This window comes from Rhinoraja longicauda, chromosome 42 (genome assembly GCF_053455715.1).
Source record: "Rhinoraja longicauda isolate Sanriku21f chromosome 42, sRhiLon1.1, whole genome shotgun sequence".
Lineage (NCBI taxonomy): Eukaryota > Metazoa > Chordata > Chondrichthyes > Rajiformes > Arhynchobatidae > Rhinoraja > Rhinoraja longicauda.
The window spans coordinates 2,550,674-2,573,170 of NC_135994.1; the positions used below are offsets into that span (position 1 = coordinate 2,550,674).

The 22,497-nt window shown below is 41.6% G+C and overlaps 2 protein-coding genes across 4 annotated transcripts in view; both read left to right on the forward strand.

Moving 5' to 3' along the window:
* Positions 1–1,692: 1,692 nt before the first annotated feature.
* On the forward strand, positions 1,693–19,344 carry LOC144611976 (ras-related protein Rab-5B). Of its 3 annotated transcripts, XM_078431349.1 has the most exons (7): positions 1,714–1,819; positions 4,670–4,743; positions 5,034–5,285; positions 7,855–8,006; positions 10,107–10,229; positions 10,574–10,667; positions 12,617–15,477. In XM_078431349.1, exons 3-7 carry the CDS (start codon positions 5,123–5,125, stop codon positions 12,730–12,732), a joined length of 648 nt encoding a protein of 215 aa, XP_078287475.1. In that variant the 5' UTR covers positions 1,714–1,819; positions 4,670–4,743; positions 5,034–5,122; the 3' UTR covers positions 12,733–15,477. The 3 variants fall into 3 exon arrangements, with proteins under 3 accessions (XP_078287476.1, XP_078287474.1, XP_078287475.1); XM_078431350.1 differs by lacking the exons at positions 4,670–4,743; positions 12,617–15,477 and adding an exon at positions 19,251–19,344 and having other exon boundaries at positions 1,693–1,819; XM_078431348.1 differs by lacking the exon at positions 4,670–4,743 and having other exon boundaries at positions 1,693–1,819.
* A 403-nt stretch (positions 19,345–19,747) lies between these two features.
* The window catches only part of suox (sulfite oxidase), a 59,995-nt gene continuing 57,245 nt past the window's right edge, over positions 19,748–22,497 (forward strand). Inside the window, exon 1 of the mRNA XM_078431346.1 lies at positions 19,748–19,886. Coding sequence (XP_078287472.1) covers positions 19,803–19,886 — 84 coding nt within the window. The 5' untranslated portion in view covers positions 19,748–19,802. The remainder of the gene's footprint in view (positions 19,887–22,497) is intronic.

The following is a 22,497-nucleotide window of genomic DNA, read 5'->3' on the forward strand; positions in this document are numbered from 1 at the left end:
GTCTGAAGAAGGGTCTCGACCCGAAACGTCACCCATCCCTTCTCTCCCGAGATGCTGCATAACCCGCTGAGTTACTCCAGCATTGTGTGTCAATCTTTGATTTTAACCAGCATCTGCAGTTTTTTTCCTAGCCAAAAAGATACTGTTGTGATCACTCTTTACAGCCCTTTTGGGAACAAATACACTTTCAACAGGTAGATTAATGAGGATGAGGTCAAGTGGATTTATCCTGAATGTTGCTTCAATCACTATCTATTGCATGCCCAGTCTGACAGGTAAGACCTTCAGGACTCTGCCAGCTTTGTGCTACACAGCCACTCTTTGCAGTGGGGATTGTAGTTCCATCTGCAGTATATGCTCCGTGGGCCCTTGCCACTGTCAGTGCTTCTTCCAAGGTGGATGGTCTATCCTGTGTTATCACTATATTGATTTAACCTAAAGGTTGTGTTTCTGCTGAAAGGCTTGCTGGGGCACTTCACAGGCCTGTTACGAGTCAACCATCTTGGATAGACACAAAAGGCTGGAGTAACTCAGCGGGTCAGGCAGCATCTCTGGAGAACATGAATTGGTGATGTGTATGGCTGAGACCCTTCATCAATCATATTGGAGTCACAAATCGGTGAGATGGGTAAATAAACCAGATTTCTTTACCCTGGAGATTTATGAACCAGACGACAATAAATTAATGGTTTACATTACTGAGACTAGTTGCTATTTTTTTAAAGTTAGACATTATTCAGTAAACTTAATTTAAATTCCACAGCCACAGTTTGGAATTTGAATCCACCTCTCAGGATTGTCAGTCCATGCTTCTGGATACTCGCCCAGTAAATATAACCACTGCATCACAACTGTTTGATTTGATAAAGACATACAATCTATGTTTGCATTGTAACAGTTAACTCTGTCTAACCTGGACATTTCTGGACACCTCCAGATTCAGGGACAGTTTCTTCCCGGCTTTTATCAGGCACCTGAATCATCCTACCGACAACGAGAGAGCAGTCCTGAGCTACTATCTACCTCTTTCGTAACCCTTGAACTATCCTTGATCAGAGAGAGACACAAAATGCCGGAGTAACTCAGCGGGTCAGGCAGTATCTCTGGAGAGAAGGAATGGGTGACGTTGAAGAAGGGTCTCGACCCGAAACGTCACCCATTCCTTCTCTCCTGAGATGCTGCCTGACCTGCTGAGTTACTCCAGCATTTTGTGAATAAACACCTTCGATTTGTACCAGCATCTGCAGTTATTTTCTTATACTTCTTGCATCCTTGATCGGACTTTGCTGGCATTACCTTGCACTAAACATTATTCCTTTATCCTGTATCTGTACACTGTGGACGGCTCGATTGTAATCATGTATTGTCTTTCCGCTCACTGGTTATCACGCAACAAAAGCTTTTCACTGTACCCCGGCACACATGACAATAAACTCAACTCAACTGAACTGAACACTCGACATCAAAGAAGCAACGAGCCTCCACGACAACCGCGCTAACACCGGAAGTCCCGCCCACGCGGCAGGGCCCCTCAACGATTGGCTAATTGGTCAAGTCACCCGCGGATGGCGCTTGGCCAGTGGTCGAGCCGGCGGTCAATCACACGGGTGCTCTCTTTGACTGGCTGTCTGCGCAGGGCCCGCTTCCGCCGCGCTGTGATTGGTGCGTGCAGCTGTCAATAACAGTGGGGCAGCCTTTTATTCCGCCTGGAAGGTGGCGCGCAGCTCCCGCCTCTCGCTGTGGTCCACGACCGGCCGCCGCACACTTCTTGCGACACAATTAATTACAAAAAATCTGCGAAGTTGAAGGCGTCGTTGAGGTATATATACATTTAAAAACTGTTTTTGGTGAGAAATATGTGAGCGAACCATTCTCTTTCGAGTCTAGGCTTGGGGTTGTCCCGGCTTTTTTTGTGAGGCGAAGGACTTTTTAAACAGACAGAGAATGTTGCGCTGCTTATGGGTGTGGGGATTGGGCGGGCAACAGCAACATTAAATGTTTCTTTTGCTCTCTTAAGCGCTTGGAGGACTGGTTGCTTTTGAACGCGGAGCTGACAGTTTGTTAGTGTCTGCAGATTTCCAGCAAGAATACGTTGTTGAAGTTATTTTGCAAAGGACCGACACTGGGGCCTTAACCGATTCTTTATGTTGGGATTACAAATTTAGAGCTCTGATGGGCATTGATTGCAGGACTCTTGTGCAAACCGATGGGAGTAGAGACTTCCACGTAAATCCCGTGGAATTAAAATGTGGCGAAACGTCCATTATCTATTTGTTACTTTTGGGACAAAGCCTTGGGCGTGATACCAGCCCGCAATCTTTTCACGGTTAATGATCAATTTGACAGTTGAAGAATACTACTTTGACATTTTTCATTCCTGACCCCGAAGGTAAACTGCAGGTCTCCCAGCCTGTGACTTGCTCCTAGTTTTGGGGCAGTGGTCTTTGCCGAGTTGTTGCAGATATTGTTCATCAGTAAATACTATAGCGATGGTTCGAAAGCTTTGTCAAAGAATGGATCAGCGTTTCTGGCCTTTCAATGTCAGGGTTGAGTTTGGACTGCATTTAAAATTTGTTGTTATTTGCTTGTAATGCCAGAAGTCTAAGCAACTATTGTCTTGCATATAAATTGAAAGTACACGATGAGGAGGGATACAATTCATTTCCTTCTACCATCTCCTATTTAGCAATTTTAAATTACTTGCTTCTTTCAATGTAGTAAAGATGTGTGTTTGGGAGCTTATCCAGTTTTTTTGAATCGGCAGTTTTTCATTAACCAACCCTTTAGTCTAGATATTTATCAGAAATGTAACCCATTGATCATAACTCTTGTGTGTCACAGGTCTAGAAGTGGTAGAAATTAAGATGCATTTGGGACTTTGTCATTAGAACTACAGCGGTGAGTCTAGTCATAACTCCATGCAGTTTGTTATAGGGCAGAGGAGGAAGGTAGTCAAGAAATTAGAAATGGATTTCATTGTTACTGTGATGTTCGTCACAGATGCTCTGAAGAGGAAGTGTCCATTGGTACTGTTTTAAAGCCTGTTTTACAACATTGTCAGCCCTGTAGCATATGATACAATACGATATGATAGAACTTTATTTATCCCAGGGGGGGAGTTGATTTGCCAACAGTCATTTAAAAAAAACAAATTACACAAAATATGAAATTAAAGTGATGAGTGGAAAGGATTGGGGGGGGGAGGGGAGTCGGTCTACCCCATGACAGAAGGGGGAGGAGTTGTGCAGTTTGATAGCCACAGGGAAGAAGGATCTCCTGTGGTCTGCTCTGCGTCTTGGTGGAACCAGTCTGTTGCTGAAGGTACTCCTCAGGTTGACCAGTGTGTCGTGGAGGGGGTGAGCTGTATTGTCCAAGATGCTCTGCAGTTTGAGGAGCATCCATCTCCGCTCTGAGGACGAAGCCAGCCTTCCTGACGAGTTTATTAAATCTGTCCTGGGCCTGATGCTGTGATCGGTGATGTTCTTGAAGACTATCGGGAACAATGCCAGAACAGGGAAAGGAAGCAAAGGAATTCTACCACAAGGAGTATGTCATTTTACTCATTGTAACTGACCTTTCCTTCAAGATTTTGCCCTGGCCACTTGTAAGACTAAAGACTTGCTGGTAAGACAGAATTGCAGAACCTGCTGTGACCTCTGTCTAGATACTTCACAGCCAATTATTGTGTTTTTTTTTTTGTTAAATGGTTGTTCATAGCCAACTTTCTTTTCAAAGTAAATTTTGCATTTGGTATACTGGTTTTCATTCCTAATGAGCTTTCCAAAGTACTCATTCAGCAATATGCAATTTGATTTTGGGCATCTCTGAACAAAGGTTTTTCTTCTACAAATTTTGAACGTGGTATTGTTTTTTCCATGCGCAAAATACTAAATATTAAGAATTTGTTTATTTGGAGAAATTTTGACATCTATTCTGCTAGTTGGCTTTGGGCTTCTTAAGTTTGTAAACACATACTTGTTGCTCCAAAAATAGTTTATTTTTGTTTTCATTGAAGTGGGAAATTGAGCAATTGCATTATAGTTGTTTGCTCTGTTGGCCAAGTACATATCTTGTTTCGTTGGTACATATCTTGTTTCACTGCTTGTTTACGAAGGGAACCTAAAACTTGTCATGATAATGTGACAACTGCGTACACTTGAGCCAAATGATGTTCAGAGACCAATATGTTTAGTCTTCACAGAAATGCAAATACTCATCCATTTTTCCAGATGCTCAAGGTATACAAACCTGAGCTGAGATGGCTTTTAAAAAACCTGCACTAACAGGGGAGAGCATAATTAAATGCCAGCAACAGTGTCCATATTTTGATCTGGTGTATTGTCTCAGAAAGCTTGTCTTCCTTGATCAATATGTTGCACCACTGGGGAATCTATTCCATATTTTAGTTGGTGACCAGGAATTTTTGATATGGTGGAATCTGTTAAATTTTCCCCAAAGTTTTGTCTGAATCAAAATCCTCCTGCCCGAAGCTTTTGACAATGCAATATGTTCATGATTTGCATGCCTTAGTTAAACTGAATTAGTGCTCTAGTGTTCACAGCAACATTGATGTATTTAACAATAGTTTGTGCTTTATTTGTCAAAGTGTAACTATCAAGTCCAAACTTTGAGGTAATGAATTTAATGCCAACATCCATTATCAAACTAGATGCAAGTTGTACCCTTTGGATTTGACTGGTGTTGGACCACAGAAATCGCTCTTGATCCTCATCCTCTGAGCAGGTGAACTGATTTTTTTTATCCCCCAAGTATAGACATTCCCCAGACAACAATGGTTCTGTGAACACACTGCACTACAGGTCTCAATTTTATCTTGGTTAGATCTTCATTTGAATTGGTTAATTTTGCGCAGATTTGCACGACAGATTCAGAACTATCCCAGGCTATGGACTAGAGCTTCAACATGGAGTAGACTGAAATATTTGAGTAGGAATTGGCCATTAACGAGTGTAATTGTTTATTGTAATTATTGTAACTAAAGCTATTCTAGTCTGAATTTGTTTTTCTTGCAGATTGTGTGATCTTGGTTCTCTCTTGTGCTTGTCTGCTGGAATTGGCAGGATCTGTTTCTGCTACTTCTGTCACAATTCCTGTGGCGGCCATGGCTAGCAGAGGAGTATCCAGGCCAAATGGTCAATCACAGGCCAGCAAAATCTGCCAGTTCAAACTTGTCTTGCTCGGCGAGTCAGCTGTGGGAAAGTCCAGTCTAGTGCTGCGGTTTGTTAAAGGACAATTCCATGAATACCAGGAAAGCACAATTGGTGGTAAGTCCAAGTGTACCCATGGAAAATAACGTGGGAAATGGAGTTTGGGGCCCCTCTTGGCTATGCTTGTTCTATTTTGCTGCCTGTATGCTATGCTCCACACTATAACATCCATAACTATTGTCCGTTTCCCATAGTAGAGGAGTCTCGACCTAAAAGTCACCGATCCATGTTCCCCAGAGATGCTGCCTGACCCGCTGAGTTACTCCAGCACTCTGTGAAACGTCACCTATCCGTGTTCTCCAGAGATGCTGCCTGACCCGCTGAGTTACTCCGGCACTCTGTGAAACGTCACCTATCCATGTTCTCCACAGATGCTGCCTGACCCGCTGAGTTACTCCAGCACTCTGTGAAACGTCACCGATCCATGTTCCCCAGAGATGCTGCCTGATCTGCTGAGTTACTCCAGCACTTTGTTTTTTTGTCCCTTTCCTATTATTGCTTGCCTCCTGACCTTTCTTCCATGATCTTTTGCTCTTGCAATAAGTAACATAACTGGAATTATGTACTTTAATCCTAACATTTGGTTTTTGAATGGTCAAGTAACCATTTTAGAAGCTTGTATTTTTTCAGCTTGTACTTGGCAGTGAGTGATCTCTGAACTGCTGGATTGGGGAAGTTAGTTGGTGACTTTATGACAGGAGGCCACATTGGCTAAAGTTTAGCTGATGTTTGCAGTTTATTGCTCTTTAGACTTGTCACTATGCTCTTGATGAAGTTGTTTCCTGTTATTCTCGAGTCTATTTGCCAGCAATACTTAATATTCAAAATGCTATTATAGCTTCTGTTGGCTACTTTAAAAATTGCTATTATATGGTATGTTCTTCGTTTATCAAAGTTTTAACTCCCCATTGACAAAGTCTCTGAAATTGTATTCACTTATGAGGCTCCTTGCTCCTGCCCATTGTTGCCAACTAACTTGCATGGAAACAATATAATTGGTAAATCATTTGGATAAATGGCTTGCTCTTTGGCTTTTAAACTAATGTAACTTGGTGCCAAGATCCCCAGTTGCAACACTTGGTTCATTAATTTCACAGGTACTTTAGGGCCAAAGCACTTTCAAGGTGCCAGAACTATGGAAACTCATTAATGATTTGTCTGTGGTTGAGGTTGTAGGAGCCATGACTTCATATTTGGAACACAAACCCCTATTTGATAGAAGCAACAGTTGTTTTCCCTCGGTCTGAAGACCAAGTTGACTAGATGAATGAAGACAGCTCTGGCAGACTTGGCTCTTCCATTGTCAAGGTGTGGTCACAATATCATCACAATCGCCCAGCAATTCAAGCCAGAGCCATCACTGCATTATTAATGTACAACTGAGGAAACAGTTGCCAGTACACTCTCTGTAACCGCATCCATCATCAAGTGGAAACCTTGGCTGGATACCCTTTTCTAAGTGGTCATCTTGTTACTTTTGACCATCCCCCTCGCACTGCTTTCTTGAGGGAGGGGGGGGGGTCCTTTAGGTAGAGCTGAATAATTAGTTTATGGGATGTTACCTTTACTAAGGTGTTGCAAGTTTATCTTAATGAAATGGCAATTAAAGGTGGGTCCTAACCTGAAATGCCACCTGTCCATGTCCTCCAGAGATGCTGCCTGACCTGCTGAGTTACTCCAGCACTTTGTGGGAATTAAATTATTTGTTCAAAAATCTTAACTAACTGACTCTTTTTAATCTACCAAATGTTGCCCTTACCTGAAGATGGTGGTTTGCAGATAATTCTATATGCATCAGCAACATTTGAAAGTGGTGGGAAGTCGAGGTTGAGGTGGAAGTTGGGATGTAAAATTGATCGGCGAGTAACACAGGAGATTTGGGCAAAGGCATGTAGGTCTTTTTGACAGTGCTGGATGGAGATGATTTCTTTGGTTGGGATGATTTGAGATTACTTTTTTAGGCTACAGATGCTGGAAATTTGAAGTACCAGAAATACTCAGCAAGTCGGGCAACATTTGTCGGAGGAATTGATGTTTAAGGTTGCAAACACTTCCCTGGGACTGGGGAAATAGGGTTAGAGCTCAATGATTGCTTTGTCCCCCTACCATTCAATGGCCAGTGCACATGTCTTATATGCATAGAGCAACAACTTTATTTGCAGCTGTTAATACAATATATTATTATAGCCACATTTACTATTTAAAGCTCTATCTAAATATCAAGCTGTGTAATTATATTACCATTGGAAATTACTGTTCAGGGTTTTACTACTTGACTGTGCAGCGTTATGAACGTCCAGGGGAATATCTGCCAAGTTATTGCTTTAAGTAACTTTCTTGTTTCAGTTAGTGTAAGAAAATAACTGCAGATGCTGGTAGAAATCGAAGGTATTTATTTCACAAAATGCTGGAGTAACTCAGCAGGTCAGGCAGCATCTCAGGAGAGAAGGAATGGGTGACGTTTCGGGTCGAGACCCTTCTTCAGTCTGACCTGCTGAGTTACTCCAGCATTTTGTGAAATAAATACCTCCTTTTTGTTTCAGTTGGTCTGTTTGTCTACTTGGTGCTCTTTATGTCTTCTGTCTTGAGGTAAAACTGACCAGTGGTTCTTTTAATATTTCTGCAGCTGCCTTTCTCACACAATCCGTCTGCTTGGATGACACAACAGTGAAGTTTGAGATCTGGGACACTGCTGGACAAGAGCGATATCACAGTCTGGCTCCCATGTATTACAGAGGTGCTCAGGCTGCCATTGTAGTCTATGACATCACCAATCAGGTTAGAACACGCCATCGTGGCTTAAGTAGGGTCACAACTATTGTCTAGTGTGAAAAGATGTGTTTTGTGATTGTTTATTCCTGCTTTTGGGCCAGGGAGCTGGAAAATTTTAATTTAATTGGCTGGGTAAATGTAAAAATTGTCCCTAGTGGGTGTAGGATAGTGTTAATGTACGGGGATCGCTGGGCGGCACGGACTTGGTGGGCCGAAAAGGCCTGTTTCCGGCTGTATATATATGATATGATATGATATGTAAGATAATTCTGCACTTGCAAAACCTTAACGTCAAGCCAAGAAGTTAATTGTTCTGGTCCTGGTGCATATGATAATGACATTCTTGCTGCAGCTTTACAGGCACATTAGTGCAACAATCCAACAAGTACACAAACCATCAGTTACACAAGGTAACCAAAACATATCGTGCAACCTTAAACAACATTGATAGTAATTCGGTGCTGAGGTAGTTGTGGTTGGGATTGTGCAGCGTGGCTCAAAAGCTTCTTCGTTAATGGGAAGGAGCTGTCCTTGACCCTGGAGGTAATGGGTCTCTGGCTCCTATCCTACCTTCCTGATGGTATCAGTAGTGATACAGAGTGGTGTCTGATATTGGCTGGTGCCTTGGGGCAAAGTTTCATGTTGAGCACGTCAATGGTAGGAAGGTGATTCCTTTGATGGACTTGGCATTGTCCACCATCTTTTGCAGCGACTAGGCTTGTTTACACTGGAATTTAGAAGGATGTGAGGAGATCTTATTGAAACGTATAAGATTATTAAGGGGTTGGACACGTTAGAGGCAGGAAACATGTTCCCAATGTTGGGGGAGACCAGAACAAGGGGCCACAGTTTAAGAATAAGGGATAGGCCATTTAGAACTGAGATGAGGAAAATCTATTTCAGTCAGAGTTGTGAATATGTGGAATTCTCTGCCTCAGAAGGCAGTGGAGGCCAATTCCCCGAATGCATTCAAGAGAGAGCTAGATAGAGCTCTTAAGGATAGCGGAGTCAGGGGGTATGGGGAGAAGGCAGGAACGGTGCTGGCTCGAAGGGCCGAATGGCCTCCTCCTGCCTCTATTGTCTATTGCAACCTCCTTTTTTGGGCATTTGAGTTACAGAACCAGGCTGTGATGCAACCACTCAGTATGCTCTCTTGTAAAAGTTTGAGGGTGCTGAATCTTTGAGCAAACTGAGGAGGTAAATGCATTGAGCTTTCTTTCATTGCACTAATTGCTGGGCCCAGAACAGATCATCAGATGTGCCTGGTCTGAAACTTGAAGCTGTTGACTGCCATCCCATTGATAAGATGGGTTCACAGACCCTCAGCTTCCCCTTTCCTGATCATTCAGACCAGTTAAACTGATCAGTCTGGACACTTGAGGGGAGAAGGGAAATCTTATGAACTTACATTAAAGGCTTTTTTAAACATCCCTGTGGCTAAAATGACTTAAAATAGTCTGTTGCTTGTTTGTAGCTAGATGAATTGGACGGTGAATTTAGTTTCCACCACATTGACTCCCATAAATCATTAGCCCACAAGCAATCTTCTCAAGCATCCTACCTTGTGTCTGCTGGTGAAAGTTGTGTGTCATAAGTCCTTTAAGTGCTTGTTCAGTGGTTGGTCCAATAATGGGACTTGTTTGTTGGGTTATGCATAAACTCTGGAATTTGAATTTTGAAACACTGGTATCCTGGTACTATTTATTGAAATCATCTTGGTATTTGCATCAAGAATTAGATGCACTGTTTTGGCACACTTCACTAAATTGTACGTGAATCGTTTTCTGGGTAAGAGCAATAAGCTTGGCAAATTTGAGCAGTGGAGGGGTATTGGCAGGGCTTTCATTGTGCATTATGGTAATGTTTGGTAAGTTTTTATTGTTTCTGATAGATTTTGTTCCAGCAAGCCTTTTAGTTGTTTTCAAAATGGCTTCCGCACCTTTTTATTCAGTTGAAATTTGGTGTGAGGGATTTGAGGACTTTGAGCCAGTCTAAATGCAAACTTGCCAGATTGATCTGGTGATTTAGTCATCCAGCTGGAATTTTGGGTGCACGAGTCCAAGTATTGAATTTTAATTGAATATTGTGGCTTTTTTTAAACTTTAGGAGACGTTTGCAAGAGCAAAGACATGGGTGAAAGAGTTGCAGCGACAAGCAAGCCCCAGTATTGTTATAGCACTATCGGGAAATAAGGCAGATCTGGCAAATAAAAGAATGGTGGAATATGAGGTATGTACATCTTTTGGAGGTGATATAAATGCCCCGTCTGAGGGAATGTTGCATCGTCTGTAGGTGTTTGCCTGATTGCGTACCAAGCGTTATTTGTGAGATGAGTAGCTCTCGGGGAATCAAATTTGGAGATTGAGTTTGGCCATTTCCTTGTTAATGGGAATAATTGGCCATCTTAAGTGGCATTTTGAATTAGGGGGAATGTATGGCGTTGGCCTTCAATCTAAACTTATACTCTTTTTTTTTAATTGCCAGAGTAGAGTGATGTGAAAATTGTATAAATGCAATTGACAGTAGATTTGTCTAATTCACCATATATTTACATTTTTTTTCTCTTTCAACAGGAAGCACAAGCATACGCAGAAGACAACAGTTTATTGTTCATGGAGACATCAGCAAAGACAGCAATGAATGTTAATGACCTATTTTTGGCAATAGGTAAGTAATGGGGGCATTTAACAACTTTTAAATTTGAACTGCATGTTCTGGCCACCAACTTGAAAGATGGGAACCATTGAACTTGGGTTGGTGTAAACCTGCAAGACATTCTGAAATGTAGTCCATAAAGATCATTTGCTTCTCTCAATATTCCCCCCAAATATTAGAAATTACTAGTTGTTTCATTTTGGTGTTTAAAGAAATGTCTTGTTAATAGCATAGTTAAAATTCAACTTCCTGCAATGAATAAGCTTGAATAAACTAAATTGTATGCCAAGGAATGAGCCTGAGAAGCCATTGGCTTTAAATGGCATTTTACGGGGTTCTAGTAAAAGATGGCAGGCCAACTAAACACTAGTAATTTGGGCATCCAAAGCTCCATGAGGAACCAATATAGATTCTTGAATTTCCTTTTTGTCAACCACTGTTTTGTTCCAGTGGGCCTCCAAGCTATGTTAAAAGCTTGGCACAGTTGATAGCAATCTCCCAAGTCAAAGCTCTGGCTTGCTGTACTGAAGTGGAACTAGAATATCTAGGCAAGATACCAATGATTAAATCATTTAAATGCTGGAAATACTCAGCAGGTCATTGTCCAAAGCTGATTATGTTCTTGATATTAAGGGATTGCCACATTGTTTGTCGTTTAAGAAAAAAAAAGAGAACTTGAGGCTTTGTCTCCTCGTTCCGGTGGATGCAAAAGATCCTGTGGTCTCATTCAGAGAAGACGTTTGGTCGACATTTGACTAATGCTACAAAACATACAGTAACTGATAAGTCATCTCATTCGCTGCTCAGTACCTTGTGCGCAAATTGGCGGCTGCATTTCACTACAAACTTAACTGCACAACAAAGCTAGCTGCAAAAGTGCTTTGCAATAGCCTGAAAATGATGAGGCGCTATGTAACGCAAGCTCTTGCCCCTTGAGCTACAGCATCTGATTTTGTAGATGCCTTTGGACTGGAAGCTTTGTTCTAAATATACTTCTGTCTTTAAATCTCTCTCCTTCAGTGTGGTAATTCATTGCGCAAATCTGGTCTGCAACTTAAGGTTCAGACTTTGCTGACAGGTTTTAGTTCAATATTTGCTGCTCTTGATAAAGCTACATTTTTGGCAGCAGAGTAGATTGTTGTCAAAATTCTTGACATTGGATGTTTTGTGGTTGGTCAACTTGACTCCTTGTGTAGATCCTAGTGGGAATATGACAATTTGCCTGTATGCCAGTGACTAGAATTGAAGTGCCAATTAAAGTTTGATTGTTACTCATCCCTGCACATTAAACGTAGCATTGCCATCTGAGTGCAAACTATATTAAATGGATCTTAAGCAGTATCCAAATGAGGAAAGCAAAAGACTGCATGCTGGATCTGAAATGAAAAGGCAATGCTGGAAACACAACCTATTGGACAATATTTGAGAGGAACTAATAGAGAGGATGGAATGCAGTCAGCACTGGTACTTTAACTCTGCCTGACCTGAGTATTTCCTGCATTTTTAATTAAACACTCTCAGATGCTTGGTCTGAAGAACTGGCTGTAAGTAGGCAAGAATTGAAGGGAGGGGTAATGCAAGACAATTGAACAAAAGGCACCAAAGTGCGGGTGGGAATAGATGAATCATTGAGAACAACTGCTGCCCAGAAAATGGAGGTGGTGATCTGAATGTTTGAGCTCTAACAAGGCACATTAAGCCTTCTGGATTAAGTTGACATTCCGCAAGGTCATGTGCACTTTGATCAGTGTAGGAGGCAGAAATCAATGGGCAGAGAATTAAACTAAACTAACAGATGACCAGTAGCTCAGTTGAGTTTGCAGACTGAATGGAGGCGTTGTACCAGTCACCCCATCTGCCTTGCTCCAGTGCAGGGGAGATGACAAATGGTAAAGACTTGAAAGCCTGATAAACCACCTGTTTCACTTGGGAGCACCATTACTCGTATCTTTATCTTCCAGCCAAGAAGTTGCCAAAGAGTGAACTTCAGAATGCCAGTGGAGCAGCAGGCCGCAATAGAGGTGTGGATCTCCACGAACCATCTCCGCAGAACAGGAGCCAATGTTGTAGCAACTAAATGATGAAGGGAGCTTGTTCCAGTTGACAACTGCACACTTGAGTGGAAATTCGATTTCTCCGGCCATGCCCTTTGCGAAGCTTTAGTCAAGAAAGTACCTGCAGAATGGATGTGGAACTTAAACCAGTCATTACTTTGTATTATAGATGCAAATATCAACCTTTTCCCTCTTAAATAATGTTCGTGTGGATGCACTTATCTCTTGCACACCAGTTCTTCAAAAACCTGTTTTTTATCATTATACATTAAGAAAATGCTCAAATTCCAGTGGTGTAACTTAGCACGAAAGCGGCAGTATCCCATTGATCAGTTTCTGCCCTGTATCTTGAGACTGCACACAATATAAATCAGTATTTTGCATAAGCTTAGACTGACGGGCAATCTTTGCAGTTCAGTAAATTGTAGCAATTGGCCCTTTCTAAATGGCAAGTCTAAAAGGGGTTCTGTATTGAAAAGTAGGTTAGTTATCCTGGAGAAATTGGCTGCTAAAATCTGTAAACTCTGGCTACTAGTTCTTGGTGCAATAAGATTGTAGGTCACTGAATACTTGAGCATTGTGAATACTTCTGAATTAACAGGGTTTTTTTAACTACTGTAGGTGGCACCTTGGTTTTAAGTGGTTTGATGGGAAACTAGGCTCTTCCAGCATGGGTGTTTTAACTCTGCACTGTTCTCACACTTGTACCTGTCGAGGAAGGGTTGTAAGGTGTGCACTTAACTGAACCATGAAAGGGCAGTATAGCCACAAAATTAACGCATGGTTGGAAATGAGTGCATACAGTTTCTAAAATTAAGCTGTAGTTTTGCTTATGATCACTTGTGCCATATATTGGCTGGCTAATGAACCTTCCCTGTGGAGTAGGGGAAGACCTGAGAAAGCTTTGCAATGACTGATCACTACATGTCCTGAATAGTTCAGTCCACTTTAACAATTTTGGTTCAGACTCTTATATTGGAGCTATGATTAAAGTGACACCTACAGAAGTGCTGGCTCTCCACCTGACATTTTCAAGGCTGGGTTCAGTGTAGCAGCATCTGTTAAGAATAACTGGTAGTGTTGGATGCACAGAGGTTGAGATTCAACTTGATAAACTATAAAATTGTATTTTGATAACTCGGCTGTTTGTTTGCATTGTGGTGGTGATCCAATGGCATTTTGTGGCTTTATTAATTCCTCTTGGATTTTGTTTCCACTATAGACATGAGATGTGACAGCACTGCTAATTCTGCCCATGCAGTCGGATATTGCAGCATTATTTAACGTGGTAATATCTTAATTTTGCCCTGATCAACTCCCCTGAGTATTTGACTTCAAAAGATCAATAATTTGTTGGATTGTTTTGACATTCTCATTGTGTTCTCCATCACAGGCACACAGGAAACATTTTAGTTTGACATAGGAATAGTTTCTGCACCTTGGCCTGCATAAGAACACCACCATTGGAATGAATTGGTGAACATGAGGTAGTAATTGAATGATCTCTGGATTTCAGATCATTTTGCAAATTGCCAATTACAATGCATGATCTATACACTTTACAGCCACTTTGCAATGTGTTTCTTTCCTGCAGAACACCTATAGGATGAAAAGCAGTCCATTTGTGACTATTTGGATCCACTAAGCTTAACATTTGAGCCAGCGTTTGTTCCGGTTGAAATTGGCAAGCATAAGCATTAACATCTGGTTTGGGCAGAGTTATTAATAAAGATGTTCAGCAACTGTCTGCCATGCAGGTAGAAATGAGGACATAGCCAAGCACTTTGCTATCAGCATTTCAGATTAATTGTGAACGTGTGAGGAATCTGAATGCAGAAATTGAGACATTGGAGAATTTTTGATCAAATTAGTTTTTAATTTGAGCCTTTATCAGTGTTTGGGCATGTGATGAATGATTTGGGTCTTGCATAGGAATTTAATATTTTTCTGATGCACTTTAATGGTTTTCTCCTCAATGCATTCATCTAATCTGGTGCCTAGTTACCCAACTGTGTGCACATGTATATACCAGCATTGGGAATATTCCAAAATATAACTTTCTCTTATTGACTCGAGGGGGAGGGAAAGGTGGAGAAGCCTTTGGATCTCACTTTAACAGTGACTCCAAGTGTATGTATGATTTTAAAGTTCACTTTTATTAAAACTTCTGAATTTGTGTAGTTGTAATGTTGCTGCTTCAGATAGCTTGGTTCTTGCAACCTAAAGGGTGCACTTGATGAATGTCTTCACCTAGCTAGGTATGGTTCCTTCATGGTAGCTCATGAATGGGCAATGCATTTTATACCAGATAATTACTTGCATTGGTGTCACAAAGACTGTCTACTCACTTCTACGAGGCAATATTAATCCACTAATCCTGTTTTTGCTCCAAATGGAAGTGAATGATGCAGTTGTGGGCATGTGATTTTTAAATAAAACACTACGCAAGTCCTGCAAAAGGTTGGATTTCATAGCAAGAAACTGGTCATGCCACCTGTGAATAAGATGCCACAATTCTGTAAACAATTTGCTGTTTTTGTAATTAAGTCAGCTTTAAACTTGCAATTAAATCATGGTCATTCTAATGAATAGATGTAACCATGTATTATGGATGGTCTTGGTTATGGATTTCATTACTATGGACAATTTTGGTGTGTCCTAATGTGGGTACTCTATCACTGAAATGTATTTGGGACTACCTGGACTTGTGCATTGAGGGTTTCATTTTTGTATATTATCCTGAAAGATTAAAAGTTATTTAGCAATTGCATTGGAGTCTGAAGTATATATCGCCATGCATCATATCACAAATGTCTCTGATCTTTTAAAATGCTGCTTGTAGCAAAACAATATATAGTGACTGCATTTTTGTACTTGAATTTTAATTTCATTTACTTACACACCTGGAATTCTATAGATAGTTGCAAATGGTCAGTGCAAGTAACCAAGAAAGAATAGATTTTTTTTCCTCTTTGTACACTGTCCCACCATCACAGAAAACCAAATGGACTACCAATCAATTGACCATGTGCTCCAGTTCCTAGGCAGCTTCTGACTGATACCACAGCTAACCAGTATTTCTCTTGCATTTTGCCAATGGATCCAGAATTACTTTGTACCTTTGAATGCAGCTGTACAGAAGGCAACATTTTTGTTCATTGTGCATATTAATGTTTCAAAGCTGACTTTTTCTGTAATAAACTTAATAGTGCTACTTGTGTCTGTTTTGTTCACTCCCTACAAGCCTTAGACCATCCTGTGGTCATCTACCCCAAAGGGTCAGCATTTAAGCTGATTTGCATTAATGGCTGACTTCAGTTGCAGGAGCTACAACTTTTTCTACAACAGTGTGCAACCCTGAGGTAACTAACATGCACTGAAGGTAATCTGGTTGGCTTTAACAGGCAAATGCAGTAGCCAAATTGCACACAGCAAATGAGATGACTTCAGCCAGTGAGGAATTCCACCCAGGACCTTGCAACTAAACAAGTGACCTATGTCATGCCACGCATGCAACTGTACAAATTTGAATGTCCTCATTTTTAAATGTCTCCTTGCTAACTTTAGATTTTCTTCTCCCACCCTCCATACATCTCCCATGGGTGCAATCTACTTGCGTCAGTTGCCTATATTACTGCAAGTCTGAAGAAGGATCTTGACCCAAAACATCACCTGTTCCTTTTCTCCAGAGATGCCTGACCTTGAGTTGTTCAGGCATTTTGTCTATCTGCCTACATTAATACATTGTCCAAATTTGGATTTGCATTGAATGGGAAGGCATTCCCTATTTGGTTTTGGGCACTCTACTTGGGATTGGTGAACTTCTGCTCTGGTCCTGAGGATGATGATGGTGGTGGCTGTCAAGGTGGTAACTGCAACTGGGGCAGGAGGCAGCTCCTGGTCGAGTTGGTGAGTAGTTTGAGGTGATCTGCTTCCATTTTGGGCTTCTCTGCTCATTCATGCAGCATTACCATTTCTCAATACTATCCCTGATGTTCTTTTTTTCCCCCCCTCTTTCTGCCCCTCAAAATATCCTTGGTCAGAGATTCCTGTAAATTAATGGGGATATAGCACTTTATGGAATCACGTTCTTTATATCTCGGCCTACTCCTATCCTACCAGGGTGGAGCTTGGAATTGACTTGTTTAGAGTGTCTTGGTTTCAGACAACCTGTTTGCCCAAGTCTCTGAGGTGCTAGGCCTTGCGCTAGACTTGACCTTCAACATACCTACCTCTCTCTGGTAGCATTTAGCAGTCTATAAACACACACTGAACAAACTTTGCAGTATGTGTTGGCATATGGATTAGTTAAGCCCCTTCACCTAAACTGCCTTTTTAATCATGCTGTCCTGGGATATTTTCTATCCTGCAAAGTTACTTTTTTGTGTTAAAGTAACCTCTGAATTCTCTACCAATTATCTGTCTTCGATAGCCTGACCATTATTTTTGCTGTTATTGTAAAGAAAAAATTTGCAAGAAGCGGGTTTTATTTTGTCTCTGATACTCGCTCTTTTATTGCAACCACCCATCTGAAATTGAAGCCTAATTTTGTATCAAACATATTAAATTGGTTACTTTATTGTCACGTGACAAGTCACAGTGAAATTCTTTGCTTGCAAATAATCGCCACCTAAGGGCGCTGATGAAGTTACAAAATATTCACTATCTGCGGCAGATTCCCCTTTGTTCTACCCCACCCCCCGGCCAGATTGTCCATTGTTCTTCCAGGTGGAGTAAATGTCTACTTAATCTGACATTTATTCCAACTAGAATGGAGAATCTAACTTTCTGCAAAAAAAGTGAATCCTGTGGCTGGCCATAATCAAGGATGATTCTCCAAAAAACGTATTTTCCCATTTTACCACTTGAAGTAAAACAGACACAGGATGTTAGCAGTAAGTGACATCCAGTGGGGTCATTGTGTAATTGCAGTACAAATAAGTAGCTGCCAAGTATAGTGTTACCTATCGTAATTTGCAGAAATTCTATAATATTTTCTGGTGTTCTCAATAAAATTAGACTTTAATCAGACTTTTTTTTCCTGTGAATTGCATTTTTTTATCCAGAGAACATTTGGTGCATGTGTCTAACCTGAAAAATCTGCATTAAAATGTAAACTCAACCTTCATTATGAAATGAAAGTCTGACAAAAGTGTAACACTGAATCATCAAATTTCGAAATGGTTAACAATCTGAGTATGGGATACGGTCCAATTCTGACTTCCGATCAATGAAAAATAAATTGGGAAGCATTTTGAAATAGCACACCTCCAGGAAAATCTAGCTAGGCAATCTGTCTATTGCTTTGGAGATTGTTGCAAAAGACTTGTTTTGGGGAAACTGCTATAATCTGAAGAACTGTGACTGGCCATTTGACCTTTTCCTCATTAGTAGTTCCAGCTTGGCTTTCAGAGCTGGGAAGTGTCTATGGTTTACAACATAGGCCTCCAGAAAGCATTTACAATTGCATCCGATGTCACAAACATTGAGCAGAAGGTGCCACTTTTGACAGGTTGGAATTTTGAGAAATGGGAATACTGTAATGGGCAATGGGTGACGAGCTGTGTTCTCTCAGCCTCTCCTTTTCGCCACGTTTAATGGTAAATGAAGTTGGGTTTGCAGCTGACACCAATTTAGATGGGTATATAGTGCTGCAATTAAGTTGTTGAGATGTCAATCAAGTGGGGGGAAATCATTAGCAATGTGGACAAGAATTAAGTTATCTTCAAATAAGAGTAAATATTGGCAAAATATGGAACTTGAGGGCAAAGGAATTTATGTATGTTTAGCCAAATTGTCGATGCTGTTGACATTACAAAAGTAACCACAGTGACAAATGGACTATTGACATTTTTGTCAAGAAGATAGCAAGAGATGGAAGCTTTGCTTTATTTGCCCATGGCTCTGAAATGAGCCTTTTCTGGGATTTAGGTCCAGAGTGCGAACATTGACCTCAGGAAAGTTGTGTGAAATGATTTACTTAATGTTAGAGCATGAAAGTTGAATGTTATAAATTAAACCCTCAGAAATTGAAAGGTTGGATACAGACGCTATGTCATTGACAATGGTGAAATTCAAACATTGAGAGAATACAATCTTGCAACTTTAGCCAGACCATTCAAGAGTCAAGAGTGTTTTATTGTCATGTCCTGGAACGGAACAATTAAATTATATATTACGCAGGCACAAAACAAATAACAATAGCGCAAAGACAAAACCAATCCCCCAAATCTATATGGCTCAGATCTTATTTGGAGCATGTCCCGTTTAACAGCCTGATGGTTGTACAGGAAAGAAAATTAGTGTTTTCTGACAAAGGGTTGTAGAAAACTGTAATCTAAGCTTCATAGGCCGATGGCTTGTTCTGGATTGTAGGAGTGGCAGAGATGCAGTTCAGCTGCAGATCATCCCTGAGCAAAGTGCTTCCATGCTCCTATTTAATCACACTTCGTTTATGACCACGGCGTGCTCTCATGCGATGCGAATGTTATCCAAAGACGCGATGCTCATTGATTTCACTTAATTATGATTGTTTCTCAAGATAGCTACCGGAGTGCCTGCCGTCAACCTGAATAGCTTGTCAAGACTCGTGTGTCATGGAAAACGAACCTGTTCTGCTTTGGTGGAGGGAGGGGTAAGTTTGCAGTCAGTTTCTCTCCCCTCCCATTTCCTCTCTTAAAATGTTGAGACATTCCCTGAACTGATCTGGACGCCAGTTTCGTGGAAGACTTTACAAAAACAACACATTTGGACCGACTGATTCTCTTCCCTCGCCTGTGGGTGAACAAGCCGGCGCTAGGACCCAAAGGTCTTCCTGGCTCCAGGCGGGACTGATAGAAAAGCCACAACCCAGAAATGCGAGTCGAGTAGCTGACTGCGCGGAGGAGCCTTTTAAAGTCTATTGTTTTTGTTGAGCGGGCGGGAGACCGCAGCACACCGGGAAGGAGAATGAAGCCAAGAGGATCTCCGACTTGTTGATTTGTTTCACCGGCTGGCTAGCTGGAGGTTTTGCACCCAAATCCCCGACGACCAGAGGAACTACAGTCACGTTTGTTTCTGAAGCCAATAAGAGATTTAATTGAATAGTGGAGCGATGGGGACTCCGGTGAATTCTCGGAGAAGGATCCTGTCCAGAGAAATGTCGGAGGATGAAAACGTGATGTTAATGATTAAAGAGGTAAGAAACTCCGTTTCCCAAGTACTCTATTTTTAAAACGTTGCATTTTAGGTTTTTTAAAAATCAGGTTTTACATTATTTTTCAATCAAATCGGTTGCGAGGTTTCACATAAATCATTTAATAAGCTTATGCTGAATTCACCCAAGGCTAATCACACAAAACAGGAAACGAGTTTCTTTTGACTTCAGAATTATTTTATCTACTTTACATACCACAGTGTGAATCAGGCCCTGGATATGTGGAAATAAATAATCATTACAGGCGGGATGCTACATCGAACTTTGGAGTCCAAAGCTGCCTTTATACTCGTTTATTTAAACGCAGGCACACCTCTTCTCCAATGTTGGACCCCATGTAATCCACTTCATCCCCAGAACAAAAGCTCCATTTAATCAATCCTGATCTCTAATGGAAGCAACATCTTGTAAAACCTCTGGCTGTGTAAAACACGAATCTCAACAGCAAGTACTTACAATGGCAAATGACATGTTCGCCTTCAGTGTGTAAAAGAGCCAGGATATCTGCCCGAGGAAGGGTCTCAGCCTGAAACGTCACCTATCCACGTTCTCCAGAGATGCTGCCTGACCCGCTGAGTTACTCCAGCACTCTGTGAAACGTCACCTATCCATGTTCTCTACAGATACTGCCTGACCCGCTGAGTTGCTCCAACACTTTGTGTCCTTTAAGGATATTTTTATACAGGGTAGACACAAAATGCTGGAGTAATTCAGCAGGACAGGCAGCATCTCGCTTCCGGTGGAAGTGCTGGAGGCAGGCTCGATTTTATTATTTAAGAGTAAATTGGATAGGTATTATGGATAAGAGGGGATTGGAGGGTTATGGTCTGAGAGCAGGTAGATGAGACTAGGTCAGAGAGAGTGGTCGGCATGGACTGGTAGGGCCGAACGGGCCTGTTTCCGTGCTGTAGTTGTTATATGGTTATATGGAGAAGGAATGGGTGGCGTTTCGGGTCGAGACCCTTATACAGGGCCTTGGTGAGACCACACCTGAAATGTTTTGTGTCATTCTGTGCTTTTTACCAAAGAAAGGATGTACTTGTCATAGATGGAGAGCAAAGGTTTATCACACTGGTTCCAGGGATGGTGGGATTGGTGATAAGCAAGTGGAAAGGGCATGGTCTGAAACTTAAATAGTCTTACATAGCATGCTCTTAAATAGTCTGAAACTTAGCTCACTGTCAAATATCACACCAAGGTTGCAAGCAGTTTTTTTTGGCATTGGTATTGATTTATTACTGTCACATGTACAAAAGTAACCACAAAAGTTACTCCAGCACTCTGTGAAATGTCACAGTGAAAAGCTTTTGTTCGTGTGCAATCAGAGTACAATCAAGCCATACTGAAGTTCAACAGGGTAATGTAAATAGAAACTTACTAGAGGGCAAATTATAGTTTTGCAACATTGCAGTGTTACATAGAATCATTGTCATACAGCACGGAAGCAGGCCCTTCAGCCCAACTTGCCCATGCCAACCAAGATGCCCCTTCTATACTAGTCCCACCTGTCTGTGTTTGGTCCATGTCCCTTTAAATCTTTCTTATCCATGTATCTGTCTAAAAGTCTTTTAGCTATTCCAGAGAAAAAGTTCAATGTCTGCAATGAGGTAGTTTGGAAGGTGGGGAGGGACTGTGCCCTAGTTTATGGGTGGACCATTCAATGGTCTGATAATAGCAGGGGAAGAATCTGTTCCTGAATCTGGTGGTACGTGCTTTTGAGCTTTTGTATCTTCTGCCCGAGAGGGGAGAGGACGGAATAACTGGGGCAAAAAAAGGTCCTTGGTTACTTGCCTGCATTCCTGAGACAGTGTGAAGTGCAGATGGAGTCAATGGCGGGACGACTGGTTTGTGTGATGGACTGCGCTACATCCACAATCTGCGATTGCTTGCGGTCTTGAGCAGAGCTGTTCCCAGACCAAGCTGTGATCTTTCTCAATAGTATGCTTTCTGTGGTGTATCTGTGGAAGTCGGCAAGAGTTGTTGGAGACATGCCAAACCTCCATCTCCTGAGGAAGTAGAAGCATTGGTGTGCTTTTTTATAGCCGTAGCTTCAATCCATGACAGATTGTTGGTGATATTTACACCTGGAACTTGAGGCTCTCGATCATTTCCACGTCAGCACCATTGATGCTGATTGGGGCATGTACTCCACCATGCTTCCTGGAGTCAATAACTAGTTCTTTGATGCTGACATCACAAGAGTGGTTGTTATCCTGGCACCGTGTTTCTCAATTCTCTATCTCCTTCCTGTACTCCATTTCGTCATTGTTTGCGATCCGTCCCACTACAGTGGTGTTATTCTGATTTGGAGATTTGCTCGGGAGAGGGTTGGTGATAAGGAAGCTACATTTGTGATGTGAGGTGGTTGGATGTTGAACGAGCAGTCTGACAACTCTGAGGCAGTGACGGCTTCGGGAGAGGCAATGGTGAGCAAAAGCTGTGAAAGGCAATCATGCGACATGTAACTGTGCTTATCCCAAGTACCGTCTTCTCATTCCTTCTAATCCCTTCAATGTACTGATTCCCGACAAGGCTATGTGTAGATTCTTCACCTTTCCGGAAGAATTGTAACAAAGTCCATAATTGGAAGGCA